The sequence below is a fragment of the Corylus avellana genome, chromosome ca6 (genome assembly GCF_901000735.1).
Source record: "Corylus avellana chromosome ca6, CavTom2PMs-1.0".
Taxonomy (NCBI): Eukaryota; Viridiplantae; Streptophyta; class Magnoliopsida; order Fagales; family Betulaceae; genus Corylus; species Corylus avellana.
Window position 1 is genome coordinate 20,975,406 of NC_081546.1, and position 20,108 is coordinate 20,995,513.

At 32.8% G+C, this 20,108-nt stretch overlaps 2 protein-coding genes and 1 pseudogene across 4 annotated transcripts; 1 reads left to right on the top strand and 2 right to left on the bottom strand.

Moving 5' to 3' along the window:
- The window catches only part of LOC132185349 (hydroquinone glucosyltransferase-like), an 8,902-nt pseudogene extending 6,841 nt beyond the window's left edge, over nucleotides 1–2,061 (top strand).
- Nucleotides 2,062–10,887: 8,826 nt separating this feature from the next.
- LOC132184797 (uncharacterized) lies at nucleotides 10,888–13,784 on the bottom strand. Of its 3 annotated transcripts, none has more exons than XM_059598560.1 (4): nucleotides 13,465–13,784; nucleotides 12,793–13,349; nucleotides 11,135–11,181; nucleotides 10,888–10,930 (listed from the first exon to the last, which is right to left on the bottom strand). In XM_059598560.1, the coding sequence occupies exons 1-2, from the start codon at nucleotides 13,639–13,641 to the stop codon at nucleotides 12,861–12,863; spliced, it is 666 nt and encodes a 221-aa protein (XP_059454543.1). In that variant the 5' UTR covers nucleotides 13,642–13,784; the 3' UTR covers nucleotides 10,888–10,930; nucleotides 11,135–11,181; nucleotides 12,793–12,860. The 3 variants fall into 3 exon arrangements, with proteins under 3 accessions (XP_059454543.1, XP_059454541.1, XP_059454542.1); XM_059598558.1 differs by having other exon boundaries at nucleotides 10,913–10,930; nucleotides 11,135–11,207; XM_059598559.1 differs by having other exon boundaries at nucleotides 10,917–10,930; nucleotides 11,135–11,210.
- Nucleotides 13,683–17,742, bottom strand: LOC132185350 (TMV resistance protein N-like). Its single transcript, XM_059599134.1, has 5 exons — nucleotides 17,191–17,742; nucleotides 15,767–16,865; nucleotides 14,874–15,149; nucleotides 13,879–14,148; nucleotides 13,683–13,778 (listed from the first exon to the last, which is right to left on the bottom strand). The coding sequence occupies exons 1-5, from the start codon at nucleotides 17,694–17,696 to the stop codon at nucleotides 13,683–13,685; spliced, it is 2,247 nt and encodes a 748-aa protein (XP_059455117.1). The 5' UTR covers nucleotides 17,697–17,742.
- Nucleotides 17,743–20,108: the final 2,366 nt, after the last annotated feature.

A 20,108-nucleotide genomic window follows, 5' to 3' on the forward strand; every position in this document is an offset into this window, starting at 1 on the left:
TATGTGTAATTGGACTCCTTGTTTGACTTATAGTAGAAGTCCTAGACTAACATGTAAAAGGGGAGTTAAGCTTCTATATAAGGAACAAAGCACAAGGTGAATTTGTGTGTGTGCCAAAAACAATTGAGAGAAAGAAAAGGTAAGAGCACCAAGAAAAAGTGAGTGTTTTTTTTCCCCTTTTGTTATTATTCTCCTTTGGGCAAAGTGAGAATTGGGTGTATTTGGGGCTTTGGGTTTGAGTGATTTTCTCGCCCTGTTACTCTCTCGCACTCATCTTTTGATAGTGAATTTTCTCCGGGTCGTCTCCGCCAGTGGATGTAAGCTTGTTAAGCGGAACCACTTAAATCTTTGTGTCATGTGTGATTTGATTGCCTAATCTTTGTTATTCCGTATTCTTCTTATTTTTCGCATCTCACGGGTCTTGGAAAGTAGGATTAATTTCCAAACACTTGTGAGTTCAGAGACTTGCCTGAACCGATAAAATTACCCGGTTGTGTGCCGATCCATGGGTCCGATCTGGCGGACGGATTTCAAGATAGAAAGAATGAGGTATATAAAGCGATTCTACAAATGGCCAAACAATACCCTCTTGCTGCTGGCATTATGGTTAATAGCTTTCTGGATTTGGAACCAGGTTGTTTTAAAGCTTTGATGGAAGGAAAAGAGGGCAGTTGGCCACCTGTTTACCCAGTTGGACCGCTTGTTTAGTCCGGTTCAGACATGCATGCGGTTGAAGGTTCCGAGTGTTTGAGGTGGTTGGATAAGCAGCCAAATGGTTCAGTGTTATTCGTTTCATTTGGTAGCGGTGGGACGCTTTCACATGAGCAGCCAAATGAATTGGCCTTAGGACTTGAAATGAGTGGACAAAGATTTCTTTGGGTTGTGAGGAGCCCACATGAGAAAGCTGCCAATGCAAATTACTTCAGTGTACAAAGCATTAAGGATCCTTTTCCTTTTCCTCCTGACAGGTTCTTGGAGAGGACAAAAGAAGTGGGTCTAGTGGTGCCCTCTTGGGCTCCTCAGGTGCAAATCCTAAAGCATGCCTCCACTGGCGGCTTCGTGACCCACTGTGGGTGGAATTCAACCCTGGAGAGCATTGTGCACAGCGTGCCGTTGATTGCTTTGCCACTATACGCAGATCAAAGGATGAACTCTGTACTGCTAGCTGATGATTTGAAGGTTGCTTTGAGGGTCAAAGTCAATGACAATGGCCTGGTGGGACACAAAGATATTGCAAACTACGTGTCGATAATGGCTCAAATTGTTGACAAGTGTTTACTTATTGGCCAAGGATTGTTTACTTATTGGTCAAGGCTTGTTTACTTCTTGGCCAAGGATTGTTTACTTATTGGTCAAGGCTAGTTTACTTCTTGGCCAAGGCTTGTTTACTTTGTGAAGAAGCAACCAACTTTATGCTCTATAAAAGGACTTGCAGTCCTTGTTGAGATCATCCGGAAAAATCTAAAAAATCCAAATTGGTAAGAGCACTTTGTGGCATTTACAAAGTGTAGAGAGTTTTTTTTTTACTGGGTATTTAAGAGGGACAGTTGAGTGGGGTGTACAAGTGGTTAATGGCTTGGGTTTGAGATATTAAACTGGAGCGGTTTAGGCTTGTACCATTGTACTCAATATTTTTCAATAGTAAAGAAAGAGACCGGATCACGCCCTGTGGACGTAGGTATATTGCCGAACCACGTAAACTCTTTGTGTTCGTGTGTGATTGATGTGTGTTCTTGTGTGTTTTCTTTCCAAACTAGTCTTTTGAATAAAGGGCTAGTGGAAAATTGGCTGCTAATTTATATCAATTTCCCTACACTACGCAAGAGGGATAATCGAGGGAGAAGAAGGAAAATTGCTAAAGAGCAAAATGAAAGAACTAAAGAATGCGGCTGAAAGGGCTTTGAGCCAAGATGGGTCGTCAACAAAATCACTGGCGGAGGTGGCTCAGATATGGAAGAGTCACAAAGAATGATAAAAAATCATTCCTGAAAGTACGTGGTTTATTTCGGCCTGCTTTTCAGAGTTCTTCCTTTTATTGTTGAGTTCTTCCTCTTTAGTTTAGTTTTAGTGTGTGTTATGTATTCTGGTTTATGCAGATCTGTTTCAGCTGGTTGTTTTGACTAAATGGTGTGTCTCGTATTCTTGAGTTTTGGTAGTAAAATTTACTTATTTATTAAATAAAAATAAATAAAGGAAGCTTTCGTAATATACAAAAATAATAAATAGGTTCTGCATCCAACATGTCAGAATATTGAGTAGTGGGTGAAGTAAAACAGAATAAGAGCGTGCTAAGCATGCTAGGTAAAAAAAAAAATTAATATTTTAATTAAAAAAAAAAATTGCTTGGCGTGCTAAGCACGCCGGCGTTGTGTGTATCAGGACCCATGAGTAGTGGAAGTATGTGTCTAGCTACCACCCAACCATCTCCCTTAAAAAAAAAAACAAAAAAACACTCAACACCCATAAATTACTTGTGTTATTTTCTCTATATTGCTTCTATTATTTGTGTAATCTAGTTTTTTCAGCACATCATCTTAGCCTCATCATTATTTTAATATAGTATTAGAGTATTTGTTTTGGACAAGAAACCTCTCATGTCCAAAATCAATTTGAGAGCATCCAATTTATGGCTAGAATTTCTTTAAAGAAATCTAAAGGCTACAATGAGACACATGTCCTCCCAATAAAATATATATATATATATATATATATATATATATATATATATATAAGATTAAAAAAAAGAATAAATAACAAAATAATAAAAAAAGAATGGAAAGTTCCTAGAAATTCCTGAGTCAACGCGTGAAAACAAAAAAGACCTTGAAATTTTTTTTTTTTTTATATATTTTTAGTCCATAAGTCAATCGAAAAGATGTCGTAAGCCCTTCCGTTAAATTTTCTTCAAAATGTCTAATGTCTGTCATTCAATCTCAAAACTCACCGTTTTGTCTCGTCAGCCTCTTTTTTTTTTTTTTTTTTCCACCCCACTTTAAAATATTATTTTAATTTAAAAATCATATATAAATTAACAAAAAAAAAATAAAAAAATTCTCTAACCGAATAAGTGATGAGTGTCATTCAACATTTTTGGGTTTCTCAAAAATTAATTTTTATGTTCCTAAGTAAGGGCTCGTTTAGGAGTGCGATTTTAATAAGTGCGATTTTAATAAGTGCGATTTTAAAAATTGTGTTTTTGAAATCCCTACTTTTTAAAATCGCATAGGCGTTTGGTAAAACATGTTAAGAAGTAATTTTTTTTATCAATTGAGTATTTTGATAATATTAGCATATAATTGCGGTTTCATGACCAAATAAATAAATATTGTGTCAAATATTGTTTTAAGCGAAATTGTGATTTTGGTTTAAATTCGTACTTTTTCAAATAGGCACTCCCTAACCAGTTTATAGAAATCGCAGATTTTTTCACGATTTTAAAATTTGCATTTTTAAAATCGCAATCCCAAACACTCCAAAATTACGACTTGGTTTAAAAACGTAGATTATTTTTAAAAAAATGCACTCCCAAACGGACCCTAAGTAGAATGACAATAAATGACTCTTAAAAATATTAAAAAAATATGTAAGAAATGACACTTGTCACCTATTGAAATAGGTTGAATGAAATTTTCTCCAAACTGGTTTGAATGAAATTTCTGTCTTTCAACTTTTTATCTAATTTTTGACACCATGAAAACAATAAGCAAGTTTTATGAATAACATATCTCATAATTTTATTGGTGTTAATGTGGCATTTAACGTATTTGTTAAAGCATTAAAGAGAAATGGAGTAGAGGGACTTATTAATATTTTTGTATACTACATAAAGCTCTTAAAATATTTTTATACCATGTTAAATTGATTGCAAATCATTGTAACCATACTAATTAATTTTACATTTAAAAAAATGACTTGAAAGGATAAGAGATGATTTTGGGTATGTTTGCAAAGGACTTGAAAAATTGAGTGAACTAGAATAGTACCAGATTTAATTGATGTGAGAAAAAAAAAAAAAAAAGTAAGAATGTTTTATATGAAAAAGTTTTAAAAAAAAATTAAAAAAAAAGGTTGTTTTGTAATAATAAAAAAGTGATTGATATAAAATAAAAAGTAAAAATGTTGTGGTTAATTTTGAGAGAAATAACAAATTTTTTTTTTTTTTTTTTTTTTAAGTTCTTTGGCAAACGCACCCAAAATGACCTAAGCATTCAGAGTCAGGTCTTGTTGTTCTTAAAAACTGAAAAAAAAAAATAAATAAATTAAAATAAATAAATAACATGGAAGCTCCTTCTATGCGGTCATGCTACAAAAGGAGTCTTTTAAAGCATCCAACCACAAGGTGACACATCACCAAGTTTATTTTGATAAAAATGAAATCAAAATACCAGATAATAACAAAAAAAGAACCAAACCCCTTGCACCTGCGACAGCGAAACCACCGGTGACAACGAACCAATCGGCCACGGCAGACCCAGCTACTGGGTCAAGCATGACCCACAACTGGGTCTGCCGTGACCCATGGCTTGGTCTGGCCATGACGCAGCCATGGGTCACCTCTCCGGGGACTTTGGGTCACCCCCTCCGATGATTGTTCTGCCAAACCCAGCTTAAAAAATCAATTATAATGCCTCAAAAATCGATTTTAATGCCTCAAAACTCGTTTTTAATGCCTCAAAATTCAATTTTGGATTCAAAACTAAAACTTAGAGGGGAAGGTTAACCTTTTTTGAGATTTTATCACCCTAAAACTGGAGTCATGCTATCACTAACGACGCTGGAGCCTTGTGAAAAACCAAAGACAAAACCAAAAAACCAAACCCAAACCAAAGCAAGACCATCATCAAAAAAAAAAAAAAACCAAAAAATCAGACCCATCGGAGCAGCCAGCATTTCAGCAGATCCATGCCCGACAAGACCCAGCCGTGGGTCTCAGTAGCTGGCTAGATCCAGGCTGGCGGTATTCTTCTTTCTCTTCTTTCTCTTCTCTTTCTTCTTTAGTTGAAAATCAGGTGCATTCGGGTGTAGGTTTCTTTTTTTTCATTTTTTTCCTTTATGTGAGGTGTCCTTCTTTTATTGGGTGCTGCAAAACCCTCCTTTTGCAGCATGACCGCATAGGAGGGTTTCTCAAAAAAACATCATATCATGCCAGACTGCCAACAGTGTTGATTACTAGTATTATTGGCATGGAGGGACATGCTAAAAATGGAAGAGTGTTGCTTAAGATTTTACTCTTTTTACTGGAAGAGTATTATTGGCACGAAGGGAGATACCAAAATGTATCAAAATGTCACTTATTTTTTTTTATATATTTTTATTCTTTTAATAAATAAAATAATAAAATAATTGTAAAAAAACTCAACAATTTTTTTAAAATACAAAAAAAAAAAAAAAATCAATGGTGAATAAATACTGAAAAAAAAAATTTAGAATAAATAAATAATTAGTCACTGTATTTGACCTAAATTACAAATTGGTTCATGTCGTATTAAAGTAAAATCAATGGGCAAATAAAAACAATTTTTTAACAAAATTTGACTCTAGGAACTAAATTGTTTTTTTTAAATATTTCAAGAACCGTACCTTTAGTTTTTTGTATTTTTAAAAAATTGTTTGGTTTTTTTTACAATTATTTTATTATTTTATTTGTTAAAAGAATAGGGGTATTATAGGAATATAAAAAAATAAGTGGCGTTTTTTATACATTTTGGTAGTTTGGGGGCTACTTTAATACCTTCTGAACATTGAGAAATTATATTTCAAACGACTAGTTGTTTGAGAGGTTTTTTTATATTTTTCCCTTAATTTTTTCAACACATCATCATAGCCTCATCATTATTTTAACATAGTATTAGAGTCATTTTTTTGGATCAGAATCCTCTCCAGTCCAAAATGAACTCGAGAGTATCCAGTTCATAATTAGGATTTCTTTAAAGAAATTCAACGGCCACAATGAGACACGTGTCCTTCCAATAAAAAATAATAAAATATTATTTAAGATTTAAAATAATAAAATAATAAAAAAAGAATATAAAGTTTCTAATAAATTCTTGAGTCAACGCATGAAAATAAAAAAAACCTTGAACTTTTTTTTTTTTTGAATTTTTAGTCCATGTGTCAATCGAGAAGATGTCATAAGCCATTCCGTTATATTTTTTTAAAATGTCTAACATCGGTCATTCAATCTCAAAACTCACCATTTTTTCACGTCAGCTTTTTTTCCACCTCACTTTAAAATATTAATTTAATTAAAAAATAAAATCCAAATAAAAAAATAAAATAAAATAAAATAATTGAAGGGGTGGCCAGCGGTGGGGCTGTGACCACCCCCAAACCTACCATGGAGTGGCTGCAAGCTACCCACAACATGCAAAATGGGAGTGATTGAACCACCCAAGAGCCTTACTTAATTTCTAAGTGAGTTTTTTTACTTAATTATTTAACTAATTAAGAAATGTCATGTCTATAATCTAGACAGTAGAATCTCAAGCAACACTCTCTCATTTATGAGTGCTTGTGCTAATACCTTTAATTAACGTTAACTATATTACAAACCCCATCTTTGAGTGCATAGTGAATTTTCGTGCCAATTTTCTGAATTTAGTTCTCTCACATCCTTCTTTGCTTCCTAAAGAATAAAAAAAGAATCTTTCAATAAACTTATTAACCAAAAATTTTAAATTATATGATCTTAAATGAACAAAAGAAAAGGAAAAAAGACCCAAAAAAAAAATGCATTTAAAATATAATATACCTTTAGTTTTAAACTTCTTTAGTTGTTAATTTCCTCTTGTTTAGAGTTTGGATTAGGGAGATAATAAAAATCATATGCAATCTCATACTGATCACTAGCAGAGGTGGCTCAGAAATGAAAGATTCACAAAGAAAGATAAGAAACAATTCCTTAAAGTGGTTTATTTCGGTCTTCTTGAATTCCATTTAGGGTTCTTCCTTTTATTGTGAAATGGCAGTACTTATTGTCTTTTGCCACAACTAGTATATGAAGATCCCACAAATATAAAGCAACAATGAAGATCCCTATCAGCCTGCAGTACTTCTCCTTTACCCAATTAGTCTTTGGAGAATGGTAGAAATTGTGCATTAATTAGGTTTGATGAAGTAGAATGGTAGAAATTCCTAATAGTATACCTAAATAGTAGATGAAGTAGGCAGCTGATAGGGTTTGATACATATCCTCTTTGGTTTTGTTTACTCTTAATATTTATTAAATAAAAATAAATAAAGAAAAAAATTTCAAAATTAATTCTTTTGGTTGCACTATTTGCAATAAGCTTTTTGTAGTATAAAAATGTTCTAAGATTTCTTTGTAGTATGAAAAAGTAACAAATAGATTTCTACATTCAACTTTGGATACATTTTTCCTCCAAACTGGTTTTAAAAAAAAAATTCTCCAACCTATTTCAATAAGTGACAAATGTCATTCAACATCTTTGAATTTCTCAGAAATTAATGTTTAGGTTCTCAGATTAGTACAATGACAAATATGACTCTTAAAAATATTAAAAAAATATAAAAAATTACAATTTACCCCCCCAAAGTTAACAGCGTTTTTCAATTCGAACATCAAAGCTTCAATTTTTGTAATCCCCCCCCCCAAAGTTGACAGCGTTTTTCAATTCAAACACCAAAGTTTCAATTTTTGCAATCCACCCCCCCCAAAGTTCCAAATTTTGCAATTTGACCAGTTGTATCCAAAACTTCCCATATTGTCCCTAATTTTTATTTTTTTATAAAAAAAAATTTAAAAAAAAAAAATTCAGGGTGGCCGTAGCCACCCCTTTGCCCATCTGGCCATTTTTGCACCCCAATTTGTTTTTTTTATAAAAAAAATAAAAAAAATTAGGGGCAATATGGGAATTTTGGGATAATATTGGTCGAATTGAAAAAAAAATTAAAACTTTGTGGAGGTGGATTGCAAAAATTGAAACTTTGATGTTCGAATTGAAAAACGCTGTCAACTTTGGGGGGGTAAACAGTAATTTTCCCAAAAAAAATATGAGATAACACTTGTCACCTATAGAATTAGATAGAAGGAAATTTTCTCTAAATTAGTTTCAAGAAAATTTCTGTCCTTCAACTTTTATCTAATTTTTTTGTCAGAAACCATGAAAATAATAATCAAGCTTTATGAATAATACATGTCTTAATTTATTGGTATTGACATGATATTTAACGTTTTCATTAAAAGCATTAAAGGGAAATGATGTATAGGAATTTATTATTATTATTTTTTTAATACGGCTTAAAGCTCTTAAAATATTTGAATACCACGTGAAATTGATTGGAAAACATTGTAACATTTTAAAAAATATATAAAAAATGTCTTGAAAGGATAAGAGATGAAAATGACCTGAGCATTTCAGAGTCAGGTCTCCTCAGTCTTAAAAACTGAAAGAAAATAATAATAATAATAATAATAATAATAATAAATCATGCCATGCCAGACAGCCAACAGTGTTGGTTACTTGTATCATTGGCATGGAGGGACTCAGGGACATGCCAATAATGGAAGAGTGTTGCTTGAGATTCTACTCTTTTTACGCCAGATATTACATTTTATAATTAATTATATGATTAAACAAAAAATTGAGTTCTTTATTTTCACAAAATTGTTTACTTTCTAAAATGTCATAACTTTTTGTAAACTAAGCCAAGAGTTTTAGAGCCTTTTTTTTTTTTTTCCTGAGCAAGAGTTTTAGTTAATACATACCTATAAAAAGCCCAAATGTTTTTCTTTTGCTATATATATCACCCCAAATTCTATAATATGAAGGTCGAAAAACAGTTATACATGAAAATGTAAACATCAAATTGTACTTATCATATCATATCTCATGCATACTAACATTGTCTCATAAACATTTAGAGCATTCTCAACAAGACTTCACATCCAACAGACTATCTTATCTTTCACATCCAACAGACTTCACATCTCTTACACCTGCTACTCTGTCTCTATTTTCTTTTGGGAAATGCTAAAGGCTTAACTTATTTGCTCAACATAAATTCAACTTTTGTCTTTTATTTTTTTATTTTTTTTATTTAAAAATAAAATAAAATAAAAAATCAGTAGATTCATAGGGTTACATTGCAAATTATTAAAGTTTGAAGGACATTGTAAATTTGGTAGAAGTTTGAGGGATAACTTTTATGACAATATTGTTACTTTTTTTTTTTTTAACATGTCTATACAAGAGGGTGGAAGGAGAATTCGAACTAGTGATCTTCACTTCATAAAGCGTGGTTAACTAATGCTAGTTAATAACATCTACAATCAAGGTCCAAAGGAGAGGGTGAGGAGAAAGGAAATTCGAACCAATGAGTTCCATTTCATAAAACATAGTTTCTAGCTGACTAAATTGTCTCTTTAAGTCAAAGCCCAAGTTACTTATTTAACTTAGGCTCAAGTGTATTATTTCAAGTGAATTGGTGGGCCTTAATTAGAATGGATCGATTTAGTAAGATAGAAAGTTCCAAGTAGACCAATCTTGGCCCAATTTTACATGTAATTAATTTATGTCAAACCTCACAGGAATTAAAAATGGGGCCCAGTTAATCAGGCCAACAAGCGTTGGACTTCAAACCCTAAGAACAAGGGTTAGCCCAACGGAAGATGGGTTAGGTCCAAAGAGAGGTCCACTTATCCCATTCAAAAAAATATTTATTAAAGAAAATATAAAACAAGAGGAATATATATATATATATATATATATATGCAATCCTGGATTTGGAGTTCGAATTTGAACCATGTATATAAATCAAGGGATTGCTAGGAATTGGATTGAAGAGCATATGCATTAGTACAGAAATCATAGGTAGCTAGTGTATGTGTATATGTATACATCCATATATAGACATGTATACATACATTCAGGGTTAATAAAAGCACTATCAACTTTGCCATTTCTAAAATCTTGTCATAAAATGGCAAATATTACAAATTTTATAGTTCAATCGAGGGGAAAAGGAACACACGCACAAAGAAACAGAGAAAGACAATTAAATAAAAATTTTAGAAGAAATGATATATATCTAAGCTTGCCTATCTCTGCATCAAGGATGAGTTTATGGAAAATATTTTCGAAGTTGTCCGTGTTTAATGCGAAGAAAAATAATAGTAAACAAAAAACGTTTTCGGTTTGAACGAAAAAACTCATTTAATTTCCATAAAAAAACGGTAGATTATTTTTCGAGTTTTAGCTTCTCTTTTTTGTTGGAAAGACAATATTAGCTTTTTTGCGGTAGGAGAGATGACAATACTTCACTTAAGACGGGAAAAATACCACAATTAACCTTATAAAATTGATTTATACTTTGTGAATTAACAAAGAGAATTGACAAATTTAAATAATATTACTTCACAAGAACACACTTACGGTCTCTGAAGAAAAATGGCTTATCCCACTATCGTTTAACATGTTCTTGAACACAAATTAACAATGTTAGTATCTAAAGTTCTTGAAAAATGGCTTATCCCGCTATAGATTAATCAAATTTCTGCGAGTATCTTCGCCTCTAAAGCTCAAGAATACATCGTGAGTTCATTGATGGGTGGATAAAGTAGACGACGTGGATCGTCGGACGGCCAGGGAAGAAGTCATCCTCTCTGCTACTACCAACTAGAGATAATAATTGGGTTGCAGAACCAGTTTAGCTCTTTGCTCTTGAGTTGAGAAAAGTCGATGCATCATCAATAGAAGAGAACGAGTTGGCTTCACCTACAAGAAACAGTGGACATTGATGAAGTTTAGCCACTGTACATCTCTGTTAGCAAAATCAGAAAGGATTTCTCAACAATACTTATTATTCTTCAACAGTGGCTTATTTTGAGCTCGAATCTTAGCAGAATGTTACCGTGAACTTCGATCAAGCTCTTATGTTAGAACACCTCTCTCTGCCTCTGTAGTCGTTCCTTCATTTCAACAAAGAAAAATGTAAAGAACGACAAAAGAAGCAAATAAAGCAATATGAAATTCAAGACCGGCTTTGGATCTCTCCCTCCCTTTTGGTTGAATCCAAATTCACTTTGTAACAAATATAAATAAATAAATAAATAAAATCACTCTTTGATTACAGAATTGAAGTCCAAACTGGTATGCCCAATTGAAACACTTACATTATTATAACCAAAGCTAGCGGCTCTGTCCCATATATTTGACTGCCCTGCACAAACTTGGTCCCAATCAAATCTGCTGAATATGTCACGCACATTTGTCAATTGCATCAAAAATCCAAAAAATAGCATCATCTGTTTCCAAACCAGGAAGATTTAATCCATAATTAAGTAAACAAATCAAGAAGCAAATGCTAGAGCTGGTCTTATTACATAACCGGTAATTAACAAGATATTCTCTCTTCTCCTTAATTCATGACACAAAGCCATGTCAAAATTGTCATCTAACATCCGTGTGATATTCTACATCTCTTCTCTTCCTCTCCACCATCAACAGTGAGTAATCAGTAACCATTAATCAACAAAGAAAAAAGAAAAATCTTCAACTACCAACAGTCTGTACTACCACTGTATATCTCTGTTAGCAAACCCCATAAAGAATTTCTCTGTACATCTCTGTCATAAGTGAAGAATTTCACTGTACATCTCTGTTAGCCACCAATAAATAAGGAAAGAATGAAAGATCCAAGCGTTCAAAGCCAGGAAAGAACACATAGGTAGCACAGAAATGGAAAGAATATATATATATATATATTTTGAAGTAGGGGAAGATTATTTCAAATATATATGTTCTTCATATACTGCTGAACACTATGAAAATAAAATTAGGGGTTGGAGATGTTGTAACATGTGTTACAAACATTCATTTTTCGGTCCTTTGAAACCATTTTATTATTTGATATTATTATCTTCATGAGTTTTTATGAGAAATAAAAATAGCTTTAATCATTTTGGTTTATAACGGTTTGGACATTAATATTGTTTACAAACAATCTTTATTATTCAGTTATGATTTATTATTAATATTTATTACCGTTGGGTATTAAAATAGTTTTATGGAAAATAAAATCACTTTAATTTAGTTTTCTATTGTTTGACCGTTGCTTGGAAAAATGGTGTTGACCTAGCTTTTATGGCATTTATGTTTATTATGACCGTTGGTCATAACATTGGTTTTATGTTTTGTTTATATAAGGCACAACTGTACTTATGCATATATATATATATATATATATTGAGTTCTCTAAAGATTTTTTTTTTTTGATATATTATATATTACTTTCTCTGGTTAAACCCTTTGGTTTTCTAAGCTAGAAAGCTATATGTTATATTATTAGTTTTTTCTACAAAATAATATTCCGAAATCCCTCATCTACTTTGATAATTGGGTTGTTCTATTACTCTTCGTTATTTGGAAGTGCGTCCTTAACGAAGGTAGACGCTATAGTCTAATCCTGGGAGGTTGCGTGTCAAAGGATCCGATCGCACCGAGTTATACACTCCGGGAGGCACGAATCAACCTTTAAGGACAACGCTCTTGCGTGATTCTATAGCATTGTGAGATCTTTCCATACTCTATTTTCATCTCTTGTATTTTATTTATTTTATTGTCAATATTCATATTGTAATTATTTTATATCAATGAGAATTTGTGCACCATCCAAAATTATTTCCAACAGGAGAAATATCCACTCATCTCTAATAAATTCAAAATCATGTAAAAAGAACCATCAAATTTGTGCACAATTGGAGAAAGCGAAGCTGAGGAAAACAGAGAAAACAGCGATGGAGAAAACGAAGGGGTCTTTTGATGTACTTACGATTGATCACCAGGTGGCTTATCCTCTGCATTTGAAAATCTAATGCCCAAGGTGGCAGAATGCCTCTTTCATTCCAAGTTTCCATCACCATCATCACGGGGTCTCCTTTTCCGTTGAATTCCATCTATTAAATCAATCGCATTCTCGCTACACATACGTACCAGATGGAATCCGCAACTTTTCAAGCGCACTCGCTCTGCAACTTCAAATTTAACTCGCACATGATCAACACTTCCAAGCTTAAAAGAATATTTTGGAACACGGAAATGCAGCCATACAGCCGATCTAAACATCGGTGCAGAATGACGATAGCTTTCTACACCACGAGTGATGATGTAAACACTAATTTCATGTGAAACATCATCATCTTCTTCTACATCCTCTACTCCAACAACAGCAGAGTAAGCAATTATTGTGAACTCCCCAAACATATCTGCAGCCTCATCAATATCTATTTCACATGAATTACTATTTGAAGCCTTTTTATAATAGTTGAACCAATCTGGAATCTTATTTCCCGAAGCTAAACAGTTAAAGTAACGATACCGAAGAGGTCCCTGTTACACGAATATGACAAATTTTCAGTGATACAATCTACAAATCAAGCCACACAGACTTGTATACGAGAGAGAGAGAGAGAGCATATATCAATCCATCAAGGAAAGAAGTTACCCTCAATGGCTGAGCTATTGCCACAGTTTGCACATTCTGATAGGTTGCAGAAGAAGCACCACTGCCCACTGGGCCTCGTGCCGAACAAGTTGTTTCATACCATACAAACTCTGGTAACCACCATGTATTAAATAATTCAGATGTTTGTGCTTCTCCGAAAAATGTTTCCAACGACATGCACCCCTCTGCACACAAGTATTTTATATTTGGTGGAAGTCTTAGAATTTTTCGAAGTTGCTTGCAATTATCCACATTAAGTCTCCACAAGCAAACAAATCTTTCGATGCATGCAGGGATGGTAACAATAGCATTCCCTGATAGATTTAAGTATCTCAATGTGGAGGAGCAATTAAATAGCCTAAATAAATTTGATTCTAATAGGACACAATTGGGTAGAGACAACTCTTTTAGTGCCGGAAAGTAGTTAAGCCTTGAGCAACCTTCAACGAAAAGATATTTTAAAGATTTTAACTTGAGGCTTCTCGGAATATTGCTAAGGTTATAGCATTCACCAAGACTCAAAGAAACTAGCTTATCAAGAAATCCAACAGAATGATGAATTTCAACTAAATTTGTACAACCATCAAGCCTCAAATCCACTAAATTTGGAATCCTTGAAACATCCGGGAATATTTTTAGGAATTCACAATAAGAGAAATCCATAATTGTCATGCTTTGAAAATTCTGTAAAAAAAAAAAAAAAAAAAAGGAAATAAATTAATTTGAAGGAAATTTACAACAGAATTTAAATGAAGAAATTTTAAAATCAAAGGAAATTATGTCAAGACACCGTCATGCTTTCACACTTTTTAACATTGAAACCCCTATTTCAAGTTTGATAAATTTTTTACTTTCAAATATTTGTAAATCAATAACTTTGCAAGTGTTTTCATCAAATAGATAACAAAAATTATATGAAAATACACTTATTCCTTTCATACGAAAAAAAAAAAAATACAAAAAAAAAAAAAGAAAGAAAAAAGTGCGGTTGGCCGTGGTTGGGAGAAAGCACCTAGTCTTGGCCATGGCATGCGACCTGGCTGAGGCTTTGGCATCCAGCCCTAGTTGTGGCATGTGGCGATGGTTGGGTCCTGGCACAAAGCCCAGCCCTGGCTGGATATATAGGGTGCTGTCACCCGGCCACAACCAACCACTTTTTTTTTATTTTTTATTTTTAAAACTGTGTTAGAGGCGTAAATGTATTTTAATACCATTTATGTTATCTATTTTACGAAAAAAAAAAAAAAAACTATGGTTTTGATTAACAAATTTGGAAGCACAAATCTAAAATTCATCGAATTAAAAGGTAGGGTCTCAATGTTATTAATAAAAAATTAAAAAAAAAAAAAATTTAAAAAGTGAAAGCACTAGTGGTCATGAAATAATTTTACTAAAAGCAATAATTGTACCTCAATTCCCTCCAATCCCTTGAGGTGGCTCCGAGGCATTCTTAAAGCAGTAAGGTTCTCTACATGAAAAATTGATGACAAAGATTCTAAAGGACATTCATGCCAATCAAGCAATCTTAATTCATTAGGGAGAAAATCAAGTCTTCCTGAAAAGCGCGCATTAGGGTTAACCATAAGCAGCCTAAGCCTTTTCATCTTCTTGAAGGCCTTGAAACTCAAGCGCATCTTGTTTCCTTCAGGCAAATCTATCAATATGCCTTGAATTTTGTTTGTTCCCTAGTAAGGTAATGAATTATTAGTATGCGAGGAAAATCAAAGCACAAAGTTCTCCATATTTTAACACTTGCTGGAATTATAACTTTTGTAATATATATATATATATATATATATATATATAATACTTGTAAAAAGGAAACAAACTTAGATTCCATCTATCCTCTTTTCATGTTGCTTTTCATTTTCAGATTTTCAAAATAAGTAATTTTACTTTTACTACTAAAATGTTCCAAAGTGAGCGCGATCGATCTCCATGTTCGAAAGGTAAAATTTGTCTTCTTTTTATTTTATTTTTTTATTATTCCAATTACTCTTACCTATTAGAAAAACAAAATACTAAACAACTATTCCTACCTTCGAAATAGAATAAAGGAGAACTTTGTATGATGAGTTTATTTATTCTTAATTACAATCATTTTACTTATTTTATTCTCTTTTATACACGTGTATATAAATATATGTTTATATATTATATATACACATATATGTGTACCTGTCTATAATTCTTCATCATATTTTACAAAGAAAAAAAGAAATAAAATATTTTTCTTGGATGTGTACTTGTGAAAAAGAAACGAATATAAAATTAAAAGAGTATCTTAATGTAAACTTCTTACCACATTTTCCTCAAGGACATAACGAACGTCTTTATGAAACCATAATCTACTGCGTTTGCTAGGGTCTTCAGGTGATTCTTGTCTAACAATTTCTCTACCCATGTCTTGCAATAAGTCGTGCATTGCCAAAGTTTTGCCCATATTAATGGTTATGAGAGACTTCTCTATAAGCACTTTGATACCATCGACTGGGAAGAAATCACAACTATCTAGTATTTTGATAACATGATTTGCCTGCCATCCTTTGAAAAAACATGCAATGTCAAGAAAAATATTCTTCTCATTTTCATGCAATCCATCATAACTTATTCGAAGTCTTTCTTGAATATTTGTGTGAGGAATTTTTTTGTACTTATCCAGTGCACTTTTCCATTGATGTATATCTTTACCATGGAGATCTGAACCTAACACTTCTAAAGCTAGTGGAAGGCACCCAGCATAACGTATTGCATGTTTCATTAGTTTTAGAAAATCATCAGTGGGTTTTTCTCCTTTGAAAGCATTCCAGCAAATGAGCTCAAGAGCTTCGTTTGAGTCCAATTCCTTCACCTTATATATTAGATCTACTCCATGATTAGTCAATACTTTATTGTCTCTTGTCGTTATGATAATCCTACTTCCTAAACCAAACCAATCAACTTCTCCAGCCAATTTATCTAATTGGACCAATTTATCATCCGCATCATCAAGAATAAGGAGTATCCTTTTTGAATAAAGTCTTTTCTTTATCATGATAATTCCTTCGTCAACATTGTCAACCTTCACAGTATGTCCTAGGATTTTCGAAAGAAGAGTATTTTGTAGTTGGACCAGACCCAAATATTGCTTAGAAGTTTCTCTAATGTTGGCAAGAAAACAACTACCTTCAAACCGGGAGGCAATCAAGTTGTAGATAGCTTTTGCAATAGTTGTCTTACCAATTCCACCGACTCCTAAGATCCCTATTATGCGTCTATCATTCATCTCAATACTTAAAAGTGAATTGATCTGTTGTACACGAGACTCTATTCCAACTGGATACTTGGCAACATGTAAGTATGTGTGGTTTACAATTCTTGAGACATTCTGAACGATGTTGTCAATAAATTTGGCTTCATTCCTACCAAATACAAAAGATTGGAAACATTTAATTATGAGTTAGAACCTTTCATATGAGAAAGCATAGTAAAATGTATATATTATTGAGTATACATATGTGAGTGTACAAATGTTTGAGTCTCACATTAAGAAAATTTCATAAGTGTGACTGATTAATATGCATAGTTGAGCCCAAACCTTTTGGATTGAGTGGTGCATCTCTTAACAAGCTATATTATGAGATCACCAACAAGTTATGCAATGTATCAATCTCCCTAATATATATAGACACACACGTATGGATGTACGTCTAGTCTATAAAAATGCACAATACTAATAAAACTTACTCATAATTCTCTAAATGCCACCCGGACAAATTGACGACTTGTGTTAGGGTTGCCTTCCACCTCTGCACTTTGATGTCATCCTTGAACCTCTCTTGATGTTTAACCAATGCTTTTTCAAAACTCTTCTTTTGATTTCGTACATCCGACGGATCCACCTTGTAAAATACTGGTAGAACTATTTGTCCATTTGTTTCTTTACACTCAAAGATCTTCATTAGCTCGTCCAAGCACCAGGTGGATGATACATAGGTTTGAGAGAATACAACGATTGAAATTTTTGACTCCTCAATGGCTTTGAAAAGTGCTGGAGAAATCTCCTCTCCCCTTTTAACCTCATCATCATCTATGAAGGTGTTGATTCCCTTCATATGCAGAGCATGGTATAGATGGGCAGTAAAATTGTGGCGAGTATCTTCACCTCTAAAACTCAGGAACACATCGTACGTCCATCGACGAGTAGAAGAAGAAGAGGAAGAGACTCCTTGGGAAGCCATGGAAGAAGTCATCCCCTGTGTATGCAAGACTACCACCTAGTAGAGAAAGTTGCCTTGGAACCAGTTTAGCTATAGAGTTGAAAGGATAAAAGTTGAACACAAAGAACACACACACATATATATATATATATATATATATATATATATATATATATATGCCCAATTTTTATAAAGTAAAGATAAAAGATAATTAAATATCTATTTCACAGAAACAATAGCTTTTATCTTTACTTTATTAACACACACATGTTATTATTTTTTTTATTAGTTTTAAACCAATAATTAAATATAAAGTAAAGATAAAAGCTAATTAAATTAATATTTTTATAAATTTTGTTAAATTTTTAAGAAAAAATTAAATATAAAGAGTCAATTCTATGTACCATCAAAGGAGGAGAAAACGCGTTGGTCTGTCCCTACTCAGTACTCAAAGTCAAGTCGTTTTGTAAGTTTTTGTACTCAATGTCAAGTCGTATTAAATATAACAAGCCATTGGGTCAGTGCATAATTTAAAGTGTGGGATCCAATGGGTGGATGTATATTCAGAAAAGTAAATGGCGTGAAAAAGAAGTTGTTTGAATACATGGATGGATCACAAGCATTCTAAGAAGCCTCACACGCATTTTAATCATCACCCTCTGAATTTTTTGTTTCTTAATTTTGAAGTTTGAAATGGTGGTTCCTTCTCCCTCTCTCCTGTATTGCTCAGAAAAAAAAAAAAAAAAATGGCGATTCTGATTGGATCCCAGTAAATATCCCGCAATATGTCATTAAACAAACTTAAGGAATAAATGTTGTTTGTTTTGGTATTCGTCGTTAGGGTTATAATTAAACAGTCGTCTTGGTTTCAAATATGTATTATACATGTCGTTAATCAAAATACTCGCTTGGTACTTTCATTCAGGTTCTGCCAATTTTTTTTATGGAGATCCACATCACCGCACTTAAAATTAAGACAAGTATCACTTGTGCCACATATTTTAGCCAAATCATAATATCTTATGACGTGATCGTGTATTACTAGTGATACCTATGTTTTTTATGCCAAGTAAAGTGCGAAAAATAATAAAAATTATTAATTCCAAAAACAAAAATCCTTCAAACCAACCCATTAATCAAGTTTATCTCTAAATTGATTGAACTCTAGTTTTACTGCTCCACCTAAATCATATGAACTAGTTCTCAGAAGCTTTGTGTTTTCAATTGTTTTCCCAAATCTAAGAGATCTAAAGACTAAAACTTAATTTAGTTGCTATATGGCCAAAACTCTTCACTACACGATGTACATGAAGCCAAAGTGTGTGCTAGCTCTTGATTCTTTTCTCCATTAATCTTTTTTTTTCTGACCAATTCAATTCCATTGTTCATTAACAAGTCCGATTGAAAGTTATTATCACCTAAGTTTTTTATACTTCACCATCCTTCCATACACCATAAGCCCAAGCACCTAATTACAGATTTTCATAAAATCAAATGTAACTACATCCTTCCATTCTAACATTCCATTCTAACATCAGCATCAAGCCCAACCACCTACATTCTTCCATTCCGCGTACCAAATGTAACTTTTGTTTCAACTTAGGACAAATTGTTGTCTTCCTCTACCACCAATAATTGCTCTTGGCCCGCATGATGCATCCTCTGCAAGTACTTTAATCATTTTTCCTTCATTTATTTTATATTCTCATATTTATGACGCTCATAATAGAGAAACATACTCGAATGAAAGGGCTCAGTAGATTCATAGCCATAGGGTACATTGCAAATTATTAAAGTTCGAAGGACATTGTAAATTTGGTAGTAGTTTGAGGGACTAAGTATAATTTTCCTTAATTATAACTTTTATGACAATATTGTTACTTATATATATATAATGTTGGTTAACGACATCCACAATCATGGCCCAAAGGAGAGGGAGAGGAAGAAAGGGATTTGAACTAATGATTTTCGCTTCATAAGACATGGTGCTCAATTGATTGAGCTATCCTTTGCAGTCAAAGCCCAAATTACTTAGTTGTGGTATTATTTTATTTTAGGCTCTATGTGTATTAGTTTAAGTGAATTAGTGGGCCTGAATTAGATATATAGAAAGTTCCAAGTAGACCAATCTTGGCCCAATTTCGCATATAATTTATGTCAATCCTCAAAGGAATTAAAAGGGGGCCCAGCTATTCGAGCCGAAATGTATTGGACTGCAAACACTAAGAAAAGGGAATAGCCCAAAGGAAGATGGCCTAGGTCCAGTTATCCCATTAAAAAAATTATTAAAGAAAAAAAAAAAACAAAAAGGAAAAAAGGGAAACAAACATTTAGTGTCAGTGGCGTACGTTGGTAATATATATATATATATATATATATATATATATATATATAGTTGTTGAATTGGGTGGAATAACTCATTCTATATAAACTTGACGGAGTAGG